General features: G+C 42.3%; 1 protein-coding gene across 2 annotated transcripts in view; it reads left to right on the top strand.

Moving 5' to 3' along the window:
• Window positions 1-7,313: 7,313 nt before the first annotated feature.
• TMEM54 (transmembrane protein 54) overlaps window positions 7,314-13,891 on the top strand; it is a 67,714-nt gene continuing 61,136 nt past the window's right edge. For both annotated transcript variants that reach the window (XM_077482030.1, XM_077482031.1), the window contains exon 1: window positions 7,314-7,465. In XM_077482030.1, coding sequence (XP_077338156.1) covers window positions 7,453-7,465 — 13 coding nt within the window. In that variant the 5' untranslated portion in view covers window positions 7,314-7,452. The remainder of the gene's footprint in view (window positions 7,466-13,891) is intronic.

Here is a 13,891-nt window from a genome sequence, read left to right as displayed (position 1 = left end):
GTGTTTTTGGTGACCTGCCTATCCTTAATATACTTAATAAAATGATATTGAAAAGAAAAAAAAAGATGCAAATCAGATTTTAGTTTTGGTGTCATAGTCTCAAAGAGAAATCACATGGTCACAGACAAAAAAAGTTATTTCTTCAGAACAACAAAAGGTAGAAATCTGCAACAAAGTTTGTTAAAATCCTTGCAATGTACAAAGATCACCCAGGGGAGTTGCTCTTTAAGGTAAAAAAAACCCTTTAGCGTAGAACCACTTCATCTTAGGTTTACAAATAATAAAACACTTTGCTCCTACAGTCAGTAAAACAGCTAGATTTCTTCTAGTCTTATGCCCCATACACACGATCGGAAATTCCGCCAGCAAAAGCCAGATGAGTGTTTTTGTTCTGAAAATGCAATCGTGTGTATGCTCCATCAGACTTTTGCTGGCAGAATTTTGGCCAGCAAAAGATTGAGAGCAGGTTCACAATTTTTCGGTCGCAAAATATTCTCATCGTCTGTTCAAATTCAGATGCGCAAAATTCCTAGGAATGCTCGGAAACAATTCAACGCATGCACGGAAGCATTGAACTTTATTTTCTTGGCTCGTCGTAGTGTTGTACATCGCTGCATTCTTGATGGTTGAAAGTTCAGCAAACTTTTGTGTGATCATGTGTATGCAAGCCAAGCTTGAGCTGAATTTCCGTCAGAAAAACCATCCAAGTTTTTTCTGACGGAAAATCGGGGGCATTATAGAACAAATACAAACTAGTTCCTATTAGTTTTGAAATTTAGACTTTCAGATGGCAATGGCTACAAAAAACTAAGCACTCCAGTACAGAGAAGAGACCCTCACATAGAAATATTTCTTTATACACAGGTAAACCACAGCATATGTAAGCAATGGTAGAATGACATGGACTTTCTGTCAGACTAAAAGCTGCAAAGAAGAAGGATCATACTACCACATGTGGTGTAGGTGCCCTGTCAACAACCTATTTTGGAAAACCATATCTCAATGACTTGTGGCTAGGATGGCCAGAAAAGAACTAGAACTTCCTCCTTAGATGGCACTAGAGGGTACTATCACCAGGGTTCTCTAAACTAGCCCTTTTCAACCAGGATGCCTTGAAATTTCTTCAGGGGTACCTTGGTAAAATTACAAAAAATTGGCCAAAAATTGTTACATTAAGCCAGTGGTTCTCAACCTCAGTCCTCAAGTACCCCCAACAGGCCAAGTTTTCCTTTATCTTGCACAGGTGCTTTAAATCAGAGTCAATGGCTTAGTATTTTAGACAGCTATTTTATCTAAGAAAAATTCCCAAAACATGGCCTGTTGGGGTTACTTGAGGACTAAGGTTGAGAACCACTGCACTAAACCACAGGTTTTCATTGTGCACCATTACATCCTTCTAGCTGCCAGCATCCTAATGACCAATGGCATCATCAGGTGATAAGGAGGATGTCAGTTGCCTGCATAGCTTCCTCATTTGACCCTCTCCTACCCCTGTCCATCAGCGTTGGGGTCACATTAGCTGAGTGATTGAGAAAAACTGAGGGAGAAGAGAAACACTTGAATATTAGTACCAGTTTGCAAAATTGTATTTGCTTTGGAAGAATAAATCACCTCTAATGTTGAGTGTCCTACTTGGACTTGTGAATGTTGCTGAATTATGTAAAGCTATTAGAATCGTTTTTACATTTTAGAATGGGGTGCCTCTAAACTGTCCACAATTTTTAAAGGGTCCCTTGAAATTGACCATAGTTTTTAAAAGGTGCCTCAAGATTGTCCATAATTTATAAAGGGTGCCTCAAAACTGTCAATTTTTAAAGGGTGCATCAAGAATGTCCATAATTTTTAAAGGGTGCATTGAGACTTTCCATACTTTTTAAAGGGTGCATTCAGACTGTCCATAATGTTTAAAGGGTGCCTCAATATTGTGCCTTGATTGAAAAAAGGTTGAAAAACGCTGCTCTAAACATCAGAAACATAATTAATTTTTCTGGCATCAACCAGATGGACCATTCTAAAACTCATGGACAAAAAACAAAAACAAAAACCATCTCAAAAACCATCTCACGCTAACAATGGTTTATAATAAGACTGTGTAATGTGTTAAACTGTTGGTTAACAATAAAATTAATCATTTCTTTAATTTTCTTTTGCAAAGGGTTGTACTACACAGGTTGAAAATGTATGCAAGATGCTTGCTAATTTTTTCTGTCATTAACTATGAGTAAGAAGCCTAAAATACATTATAGAAAGACCCACAGAAAGGCAGATCTTCAAGTCTGGAGCTTTGAAAAACTTTCTGAATGTAGGATTATGTCAACACCATATACAAGATTGCACATAATACAAAGACTATGGCTTTTATGAGGCATATCCAGAGGGACACAATTAATACTCAATTAAATGATTTAATTCAAGGGGAAAAAACTGCAAAAAAGCAGAGCTCCTGCTAATACTTATGCCGTGTACACACGAGTGGAATGTCCGACATAAAAAGTCAGATGGAAGCTTTTCAGCGTATATTCCGATCGTGTGTGGGCCTCATCTGACTTTCTTTTTGAAAATTCTGACGGACTTAGAAATAGAACGTGTTCTAAATATTTCCGATGGAACCAATTCCTATGGGGAAAACTGCTCGTCTGTATGCTGTTCCGACGGACCAAAAACGACGCATGCTCTGAAGCAAGTATGAGATGGAAGCCATGGGCTACTGGCTATTGAACTTCCTTTTTCTAGTCCCGTCATACGTGCTGTACGTCACCGTGTTCTTGACGATCAGACTTTGATGTGATCGTGTGTACGCAAGACAGTTTCAGTGGAATTCCGGCAGAATAACCTTCAGAGTTTATTCCGACGGGAAAACCGGTCGTGTGTACAGGGCATCAGTTACAGAAACAGTGTTTTTTTTTTTCCTTTTGGGATAAAGATTTTACATAAATTAATAAAAGCTGATCATTATATGAGCCCCTGTCAATGATACATGGTCTTTTCAACCCTCTAACTGCCTCCTGTTCTGGCAGTTAAAAAATAACAGGCTTACTGGCTGGATCACCAGATGAAAATAAAGTAAATAAAGAAAACACTAAAGAGGTTGTAATAGTTTGCGTTTTTTCACCTTAATGCATCCGACAATACCGGCCCCCCCAGCCCCCCCGTTTTACTTACCTGAGCCCGTTCACTTGCGCTCGCCCTGGATGTCCTCTTCGCCACTCAGCCTGGCCGTTGATTGGCTAGAGTGTATGGATTGAAAGCAGCGCAGCCATTGCCTCGTGCTGCTGTCAATCACATCCAATGACACAGTGCACCAGGGGGCGGGGCCGAGAGATACAGTGAGCGGCTATAGCCGCTGGCCGTATCACAGAAGCGTGGCCGCAAGAACTAACCACCGTGCGAGAGATCTCGCATGAAGGTGGTTAGTTCTTGCGGGGAGGAGCTGAGACAGCCGCTGAGGGACCCCAGAAGACCAGGCTCGGGGCCACTCTGCAAAACTAGCTGCACAGTGGAGGTAAGTATAACATGTTTGTTATTGAAAAAAAAAATTGTCTTTACAACCCCTTTAAAGAAAACGAATGTAGCCATCACATCTAAGAACTGGTAAGCTACAGTATAATAAAAATAAATACATGTTTGGGTTTAATACTGCTTTAAGAGTTTCGTTTCTTAAGGTTGGCTTAGGCATTACATATGAAGCATGCTCGTGCATTCCACTTCCACCCATTTACAAAGTTACCTCAATGCATGTTCATTGCAGATCATCACAGCCCACAGAAGAAATTTTTGTACTGTGGTAAAGTACATTGAAGAAAAAAAAAAGAAAAATATCTGTTCTGTGGCCTATTTTAATGCAAAACTTATAATAAAATACTGTTCATTGTGCATAAAATACTGCTCATTATTATCATCCAGCAATGCACTACAACACATTAAAGAGATGTGAAGGGGCCCTATAGGAACGTTTTGCATCATCCCTCTGCTGTTTTTAGGCTAACTTCACACTTACTAAAAATACTGAGCTGACAGTAATGTGAACCAACATGTCTATAGTGTTAAGGCATGTTTTTGTTATGTTTAAAGCACGTCAAACAACGCACCCCAGATGCCCTCCAAGAGATGTCTTTTGATTTAAAAAGGGGGAAGGGTAATTTTCTTTCCTGCAACCATGGGTGGAAGGAAAGAAAATTGCTTGATTCCCTCCTCAACACAGTCAGTGTTGAGGTGAGAATCCCTCCAACAGAGCTGTTCCCGCCAGAAGAACACAGTGATTATTGCTAGTGGCTATAACAGCTGCTATAAATAATCACATGTAAAATCCGGTAGGCTGGTAGTACTCAAGTTAATCGAACAATCAACTTGGGTATATTCAGCCTGCTCATACTTTTAATCTCGCCTGGTTCCTGCTGAGCCGGCGAAGAGTCAAAACCGTATATGGTCAGGTTAACTTTGGAGGCCTACTCCTAGGGTAGATTTTGCAAAATGAATTCTGTTACAATAATGTCATTAACCACTTGCTTACTGGGCACTTAAACCCCCCTCCTGCCCAGACTAATTTTCAGCTTTCAGCGCTGATGCACTTTGAATGACAATTGCGCGGGCATACAACACTGTACCCAAATGAAATTTTTATCATTTTTTTCCCACAAATAGAGCTTTCTTTTGGTGGTATTTAATTACAGCTGGGAGTTTTATTTTTTGCTAAACAAACAAAAAAAGATGCAAAAAAATAAATAATGTTTAATAGTTTGTTATAAAATTTTGCAAACAGGTCATTTTTCTCCTTCATTGAAGTGCGCTGATGAGGCGGCACTGATAGGCTGCACTGGTGGGCACTGATAGGCTGCATTGGTGGGCACTGATAGGCTGCATTGGTGGGCACTGATAGGCTGCACTGGTGGGCACTGATAGGCATAGTTAAGGCGGCACTAAGAGGCACAGATAAGGCGGCACCGATGGGCACAGATAAGGCGGCACTGATGTGCAAAGATGGGCACAGATAAGATGGCACGGATGGGTGGCACGGATGGGTGGCACTAAGGGGCACTGATAGGTACCACTGATAGATGGGACTGATGGGCACTGATAGGTGGCTCTGATAGGTGGCACTGATGGGCGGCACTGATGGGCACTGGTAGATGACACTGATGGGCACGGATATGTGGCACTGGGGTGCAGCACCTTTGTTGAGGCAGATTGTGGGCACTGCTGGGTGGCACTGTGGGCACTGCTGGGTGGCACTGCTGGGTGGCACTATGGGCACTGCTGGGTGGCACTGACGGGGGCACTTATTTTTTAATGAGGTGGCACTGGCAGGGGGCAGGTGGGCACTGGCAGGGCTGGACGTGATGGGGACTGATGTCCCGATCACGGCCACCGGTGATCGGCTCTTTTTTTTCTCCTCGCGCTGTCAGCGCGAGGAGGAATAATAGCCGATTACCGGCTTTGTTGTATCACATGATCAGCTGTCATTGGCTGACAGCTGATCATGTGATAAGGGGTCGGGATTGACCCCTTGCTCGGATCAGTGATCAGGCGAGTCTCATAGACTCGCCGATCACAGGGCGTGCAGGCCGCTCGTGCAAGGGACGACGTCAATAGACGTAGTCCCGGCAAAGGAGGTCCGCGCTGTAGCCGTCATTCGGCTATAGCGCGGGTCTCAAGTGGTTAAATAAATAATATTAATTATATAGGAATTCATTTATACAAATTATATTGTTTATATAAATGTGTAAGTACATAAATTATATACTAATTAACCTCTTGCTGACTGACACATGTACATGTACTGCAGGGCGGTGGCTCCTCTGAGCTAAATCGCATACAGGTACATGATTTTGCACTTCCGGGTCTAAAGCATGGATGCGCACTGGCAGTGATCCGCTCCTGCTGTGATTGGACACAGTGGAAGCCAATCAATGAGTCCGGCAGACCCCATGTCTGTAAGGACCCACGATTGTTCCCGACAGAGTCAGAACGGCAGCCTGCCTATGTAAACAAGGCAGATCACCGTTCTGTTAGTAGGGATAGACAGAGAATCTGTTTCTGCTAAACAGGAACACGGATCTCTGGCTTCCCACAGTTAAAGCACCCCCCACACAGTTACAAAGCACTCTCTAGGAACACATTTAACCCTTTGATCGCTCCTGATGTTAACCCCTTCCCTGCCAGTTTCAGTAAAGAGACCGTGCATATTTTTTAACACTGATCACTGTATTGGGCCCCAAAAAAGTATCAAAAGTGTCACTTAGTGTCTAATTTGTCCACCGCGATGTTGCATTCCGGTTATAATTCACTGATTGCCTCCAATACTAGTAAAGGAAATGAAATAAATAAACATTCCATAAAAATATCCCATACTTTGTAGACGCTATAACTTTTGCGCAAACAAATCAATATGCGCTTATTCAGATTTTTTTTTTTTTTTTAACAAAAACATGTAGCAGAATACATATTGGCCTAAATTGATGAAGAAATCCGATTTTTTACACTTTTTTTATTGGATGTGTTTTATAGCAGAAAGTAAAAAAATTGTTTGTTTTTTTTAGGTCTTTTTTTGTTTATAGCGCAAAAAAATTAAAATCAGAGGTGATCAAATACCACTAAAAGAAAGCTCTATTTGTGGGGAAAAAAAGGGATCAATTTTATTTGGGTACAGTGTCGCACGATTGCACAATTGTTCCAGAGCTGAAGGTTAATTAGGTTATGGAATTACTAGTAAGTAAAGAATAAAAAAAAATAAAAATAGTAAATAAGTAACGAGGTGACTTTTTACAACCTATGATCTCCTCTATCATTTAGCAGTGTATTCTAGGATATTTTATTCCACCAGCATTGTTTTTTTTTTTACCTCACTGATATTTTATAAACACTTGTCAAACATGCTGTGCATGCGACATAAAATCTACAGGCACATTTACAGTGGATTACCACACACTTAAATAAAAGCAGTTAACAAGCTTCAATGCCTCCCAGACACTGTATTTAGTGTTTTGTTTGCCGCACACTGCCACGAAGCAACGCAAACGCTACAAGCTTTTTTTAAATGTGAACAGCTCTGTCCGCTGTCCATCTATACATTGTAGGCTGTGTTTGCCAGGCATTCAGGCAGTGGTGAAAACATTCCCCCTAAATGCCTATTCCTAATACCAATGTGAATGAGGCTATAATGAGGACAAAATGTTTTTGCTTTGTAAATACTTGCAACATCCAATTTCATGGAAGAGTGCTTTTTCTACTCCCCATTGGCCTATTTCATTAGAATTGTAATGGTCGGTATTGTCACTACTACTGATATCACAGAGACATCCTGCTGTGCTGAGAAGCCAGATTCCAGGTGGAGCCTACAAACCAGTCTGACTGGTTGGAATTTGGAGCCGCCCATAGTGGATTCTGCCGAGAGAAATTTAGAAACAAGGGACATGGATTCGAAGAGAAAACTGTGAGAAAACACCAACAAAAGCCATGTGTGGACCCAGTAAGTTGCCCTTTTATTAATAATGACATCATCATCTATTAATGCTGATTTAATGAGATAGAATGAAGAGAGGAATGTGATATAAATATGTTAGGTTACACTCCCACACACATACTTATGATAATTGCACTGTAACACGTATACTGCGTCTTGTTTTATTTATTTATTTTACTCTGCTTTACTTTCTGCTTTTTAATCTGCTTTACCCCTAATTGGATGTTTCGCTTTAACATTAACAAGCCCAGGATTTGCCTTTGGCTTGGTGGTTATTGGTGCCCATGCAGAAGCATCACATGCAGGCGAAGGGGTTAATAAGGGTGACAGGTCAAGAGGGTATCGGCCTTCCTATATATTTCTCATTATTCCTTGCTCTCTATAAACTCTGTAAAAAAAATCTGCCAATATAGATCAATGTTTCTCAACACCAGTCCTCAAGGCGCCCCAACGGGTCATGTTTTCAGGATTTCCCTCAGATGAAACGGCTGTGGTAATTACTAAGGCAGGGAAACTGATCAAATCATCTGTGCAAAATAATGGAAAACCTGAAAACATGACCTGTCGGAGGCGCCTTGAGGACTGGAGTTGAGAAACGCTAAGCATAGACAAGGTAAACTGTTAAAATGCGCTGACTGGATCTGACCGTCAGGCATCTGTGCTGGGCAGGTCATCTCCCTGGTACAGTCAGAGTGACACCGTCTTATTCAGTGCCAGTTAAGGAGGAGGTACTGTATAGTACTGATTGGAAAAGGTTTGCTAAAGCTATGGCTGACCTTACACTATACAATCTGTTTGTGCAATCTCCTTTAGATTTAACACAGATCATGTAGTGTATGCGCCTGCCTGATTTGAAAATAAATGAATGGATTGTTTAGATTTTTCCATTGTTTTGTTATATATAAAAGAAATTGTACAGAGATTGCACAATCAGGTTGTAAACTTATGACCGCCAACCTGTGTTGTCTGAAAGTGCTCTCTACATTAGATCATTGCCCAGACTATTTTTAAATGAAAAAAAATAAAGAGACTGTCATCTAAATGTGTACACTATACAGGAACCTTAAGGGGCAGTAAAACTATTTTATAAATATTCCCTATTTGCAGAATGTGTTGTGTTTAAAGTGCACTTAAAGAGAAACTGCTGTCTACTCACATAATTTGTAATAAAAACATCTTTGCTATTCTGAAGCTTCCCTCCAACTGCTTTGCATATTATTTTCCATACTTGCCAAATATGTTGAAGAAATCTCCCTCCACTGAGTCTGGCTGCAACCATTTTAACTGTGGGCAGCTGAAGTTGCTACCTATTCACTTCCTGAATTTACACAGACACACACCTGCAGCTCTCATTGGCCCTCTTATGACTCACCCCCCCCCCCCTTCCTTCCTTCCTGGCAAACTCTCAGGAGAGTGAGAGAGAGCTGTGCATGAAGTCATAAGCCTAGGCTTTTTACCAGACAACAAACAGGAAGTGGGCTGTATAAGGTATTTACTGGCAGAATAAAAATGTTTTACTATCCAAAGTTAAAACAAGGGCAGAAGATTTAATGGATGGAAAGATGAAAAAATGACTGAAGTATTACTTTAGGCCCAGTTGCAGCCCTGTCTATTTTACTTGTTTTATACAGTCAGGCAGCATACCAAGTAAAGAATATGGTATTTTAATTACTGACAAAAATGTGCCCATTTTAGAATGGGGAAAGGTTAGGCATATAACAAACAATGCTAAAGAAGTGTCTTAGAGGGCAGTGCATGCAGGAGAGTATTATGGAAGGTATGATAGGGGACAGTATGTGCAGCAAAAGAGTGCATGACCATGGGCAATATATGCAGGAGAGGAGTGTGGGGGGGGGGTATGACAACAGGCAGTATGTGCAGGAGTGAAAGGTATGACAGGGGGAGGCAGTGGAGGGCCGTCCATTAGGGGTGCCCCCCCATCCATAAATCCGGCCCCCTAATCTACATGTGGGGCACCAGATGCATGGATTCCAATGTTTTTTTTTTTTTTTTTTAAGCATGTGATTAGAGCCAGAAGCTCTAAGACCCCTTTCACACCAAGGGCGTTTTGCAGGCGCTGTAGCGTTTAGAAATAGTGCCTGCAATCCGCCCTAAAACTGCTGCACCATTGTCTGTAGTGTGAAAGCCCCGAGGGCTTTCACACTGCAGCGATGCGCTGGCAGGACGTCAGGAAAAGTCCTGCCAGCAGCTTCTTTGGAGCAGTGAAGGAGCGGTGTGTTTACTGCTCCTCCACCGCTGCTCCCCATTGAATTCAATGGGGCATCGCTGTAATACCGCCGGCAAAACGCCGCTATTGCGGCATATTGCCAGCGGGTTTAACCCTTTCTCGGCCGCTAGCCGGCGGTAAAATGCCACTAAAAATAGCGACGTTTTACTGCCGACGCTATGAGCTGTGTGGTGTGAAAGGGATCTAATAGGCTTCAAAAAAGGGGTGGGCTCTGGGAACAGAGCTCTGCGCCCTGAGCCCACCCAGTTGTGTGACAATAATGAATGAATATTCACTATTGTCACACTGATTCTCCTCCCGGCCAATCAGGAAGTAGGTCCTGAGATCCGTCACCCAATTGGCTGAAAGGACAGGCTATCCTATTGGCCACCTAGGAGGAGGAGGGAGGAGAAGCACAGCCGCCGTGAGGAGACACACGAGAAGCCACCGCCCCTCGCCCAGAGAGGAGCGCTGCCTGCTTGATGGGCTAAGTGCAAGGCTGATCAACTGACTGACAGGGGGAGGGTGCGAGTAACAATGTGGGTGCATTGTTTGCCGCACCCCCAAAAAAATGCCACCCACCACAGGGGGGAGGTATACAGTGCCTCGAAAAATTATTCATACCCCTTGAAATTTTCCACATTTTGTCATGTTACAACCAAGCACGTAAATGTATTTTGTTAGGATTTTATGTGATAAACCAACAAAAAGAAGCACATAATTATGAAGTGGGAGGAAAATGATAAATGGTTTTCAATTTTTTTACAAACAAGTATCTGAAAAGTGTGGCGTGCATTTGTATTGAGCCCACTTTACTCTGATACCCCTAACTAAAATCTAATGGAACCAATTGCCTTCAGAAGTCACCTAATTAGTAAATAGAGTCCAACTGTGTGCAATTTAATCTCAGTATAAATACAGCTGTTCTGTGAAGCCCTCAGAGGTTTGTTAGAGAACTTTACTAAACAAACAGCATCATGAGGGCCAAGGAACCCCCCCCCCCCCCCTAACAGGTCAGGGAAGTCTAAAGCAGGGTTAGGTTATCAAAAAAAAATATCCCAAGCTTGAACAGAGCACTGTTAAATCCATCATCCCAAAAATGGAAAGAGTATGGCAAAACTGCAAACCTACCAAGACATGGCCATCCACCTAAACTGACAGGCCGGGCAAGGAGAGCATTAATCAGAGAAGCCGCCAAGAGGCCCATGATAACTCTGGAGGAGCTGCACAGATCCACAACTCAAGTGGGAAAATCGGTCCACAGGACAACTATTAGTTGGCAAGCAGAAAGCCATTGTTGAAAGAAAGCAATAAGATGTTCAGTTTGCTGTTTGCAAGAAGCCATGTGGCGGACACAGCAAACATGTGGAAGAAGGTGTTCTGGTCAGATGAGACCAAAAGTGAACTCTTTGGCCTAAAAGGAAAACACTATGTGTGGCAGAAAACTAACACTGTACATCACCCTGAACACACCATCCCCACTGTGAAACATGGTGCTGGCAGCATCATGTTGTGGGGATGCTTTTCTTCAGCAGGGACAGGGAAGCTGGTCAGAGTTGATGGGAAGATGGATGTTGCCAAATACAGGGCAATCTTAGAAGATAACCTGTTTGAGTCTGCAAAAGACTTGAAACTGGGGTGGAGGTTCACCTTCCAGCAGGACAACAACCCTAAACATACAGCCAGAGCTACAATGGGAATGGTTTAGATCAAAGCATATTCATGTGTTAGAATGGCCCAGTCAAAGTCCAGACCTAAATCCAATTGGGAATCTGTGGCAAGACTTGAAATTTGCTGTTCACAGAGGCTCTCTATCCAATCTGACAGAGCTTGAGCTATTTCGCAAAAAAGAAGAATGCGCAAAAGTTTCAGCCTCTAGATGTGCAAAGCTGGTAGAGACATACCCAAAATGACTTGCAGCTGTAATTGCAGGGAAATGCGGTTCTACAAAGTATTGACTCGGGGGTGAATATAAATGCAAGCCACACTTTTCACATATTTATGTGTAAACAATTTTGAAAACCATTTATCATTTTCCTTCCACTTCATGATTATGTACCACTTTGTGTTGGTCTATCACATAAAATCCCAATAAAATACATTTATGTTTTTGGTTGTAACATGACAAAATGTGGAAAAAATGCAAGGGGTATGAATACTTTTTCAAGGGACAGAATGCAGGACAGGAGCATGATGGGTATGACAACAAGTAGTATGTGCAGGAATGTAGGGTATGAAAGGAGAAGGGGAGAAGTGTGGTGGGCATGGCAAGGGGCAGAATGTGCAAGAGAGGAGTGCAGAGATGACAATATGATGCAGAAGAGATGTATGCAGGGCAGCATGTACAGGAGAGGATTGGAGATGGTATGATGGGAGGCAATATATGCAGGAGAGGAATGTAGAATATATGCCAGGAGGCAATATAGGCAAGTGGAGGGAGCAGAATCTATGACAGCAGGCAGTATGTGCAGGGGAGGGGTGTATGTGGGGAATTATGTGCAGGAGAAGAGTGTGGCTTTAACAACAGTGGGCAATACGTACAGGTGGGGAGCGTGAAGGTTGACCATAAGCAGTATGTGCAGCAGAGGTGTCTTAAAGGTATAACAGGAGGCAGTATGTGCAGAAGAGAATTGTGTAAGGTATGACAGAAGGCATTTTATTCAGGAGAAGAGTGAGGGAGGTTTGATAGTGGACAGGACAGTATATGTAAACCCTAACAATTAAATTTTCTTAGTTCCTAATTTTTAGTCTGCTAAATATACCATTGGAAGCATTTTGTTATATCTGATAAGTAGAAAAAAAAATCGGTTTATCTGGTGAGAAATTCAGATGTCCTGTGTACACTTCCCATGATATCTCAAAGAGGCTATTTAGCCCTCCCAGTTCTTATCTTGGACTATAGTATGATTAGCTTTCACCTTGTAGAAATGTGATGGTAGGAGTGATTGAGTAGTTTAGCAAAAGACACAGGCAGGGCTGACTACACTTAATCCACTAACAATGCATGAGATCTGAGTGCATTTCTGGCAGGTCGATATGTTTTTTTTTTCTGTACTTGCAAGATATTTAACACCTAGGTTTAGTAAAAAGAATCAGTACAAGAGACATTGCTGACTTTCAAATTGATGTGTCAATTGTGCTGCTGTCTTCTGTTTTAGTTGAAAACTTCCTTCTCCAATCCCCCCCAACCACTGCTGCCATAATCTTCCAGTATAGCAAGGGGTTAATAAAGCCAGGGGACCTGTCCTATGCAATTTAGTTTTTGGCTGGGTGGCAGTCAACCCAGTTTTATTTGTATAGTCATGCATTTAGTTTCTCCCTAAGCTCTGTGGGGTACTGATCTCTCACAGTTGCCAATAGGTCTCACTGGTGTCACTGCTATAGTATGAGGTTTCCCTGGCAGTTATGAATATTCATATTTCCCTCAGCCTTCCCAGTTGGAGGTGCAGGCCACTGGGGCATGATGGGAGAGGGTGTGCATATTTGGGGAGGTCATGTGCTAGTTCTCTTGCCTAAGGCTAAGGCCTGAGAAGTTGCTACTAGGCCCAGAAGCCTTATTGGGGCCTAGCTTGTTTTTTTATTTTTTGTTTTAGACCACAATCCTACACGCCTAGTCTAGGAGGTTTGCCAGCTGGGAAAGCTGCAATCTCTGAAGGGTGTGCTGCGAGTTCAATTGCTGTTGTTGAACCATCGTCCTAGGAGCCCTACCTGCAACTATAGAAATACCTCTGAAACTTCATCTGGAAGCTAGGTCTGGGAAGGTATGCCTTAGCATGTTGAATAAAAGACTGTTTACTGCTACAGGTGAAATTTGGGTTGCAAAGAGATTCTGTAGTTTTATGGGGTACAGATTTTGTAACAACCCCTAATCTGGTCTTTCCCTTCCAGTCTCAGTGGCCAGAAAGTGCTTCAGGACAGTGAAGATAAGTACATCTTTTAATGAAGAGGGCGCTATCTGATCGTCCCATGCCCTACTCAGCAATAAAACTTGAAAAGACTGGTCACTGAGTCAGTATGCATGGAGTAGTTGAAGTGTGTGTGCTGGCAGCCTCTGAACAATCAGAAGAAGATTATCCACATCATTTGGATGACTGCACTTTATTCATCTTTCATCATCATCAGTCAGGGGCCATCACAGGGCCATGCTACCTTTGAATGAAAAACAAACAATCTATAAATGGAAAACAGATAAATGAAAAGGTACG

The sequence above is a fragment of the Lithobates pipiens genome, unplaced genomic scaffold (assembly GCF_037356315.1).
Source record: "Lithobates pipiens isolate NorthernLeopardFrog02 unplaced genomic scaffold, aLitPip1_a1.2 Scaffold_16, whole genome shotgun sequence".
Classification (NCBI taxonomy): Eukaryota; Metazoa; Chordata; class Amphibia; order Anura; family Ranidae; genus Lithobates; species Lithobates pipiens.
This window is presented reverse-complemented; position numbering and strand designations above follow the sequence as displayed.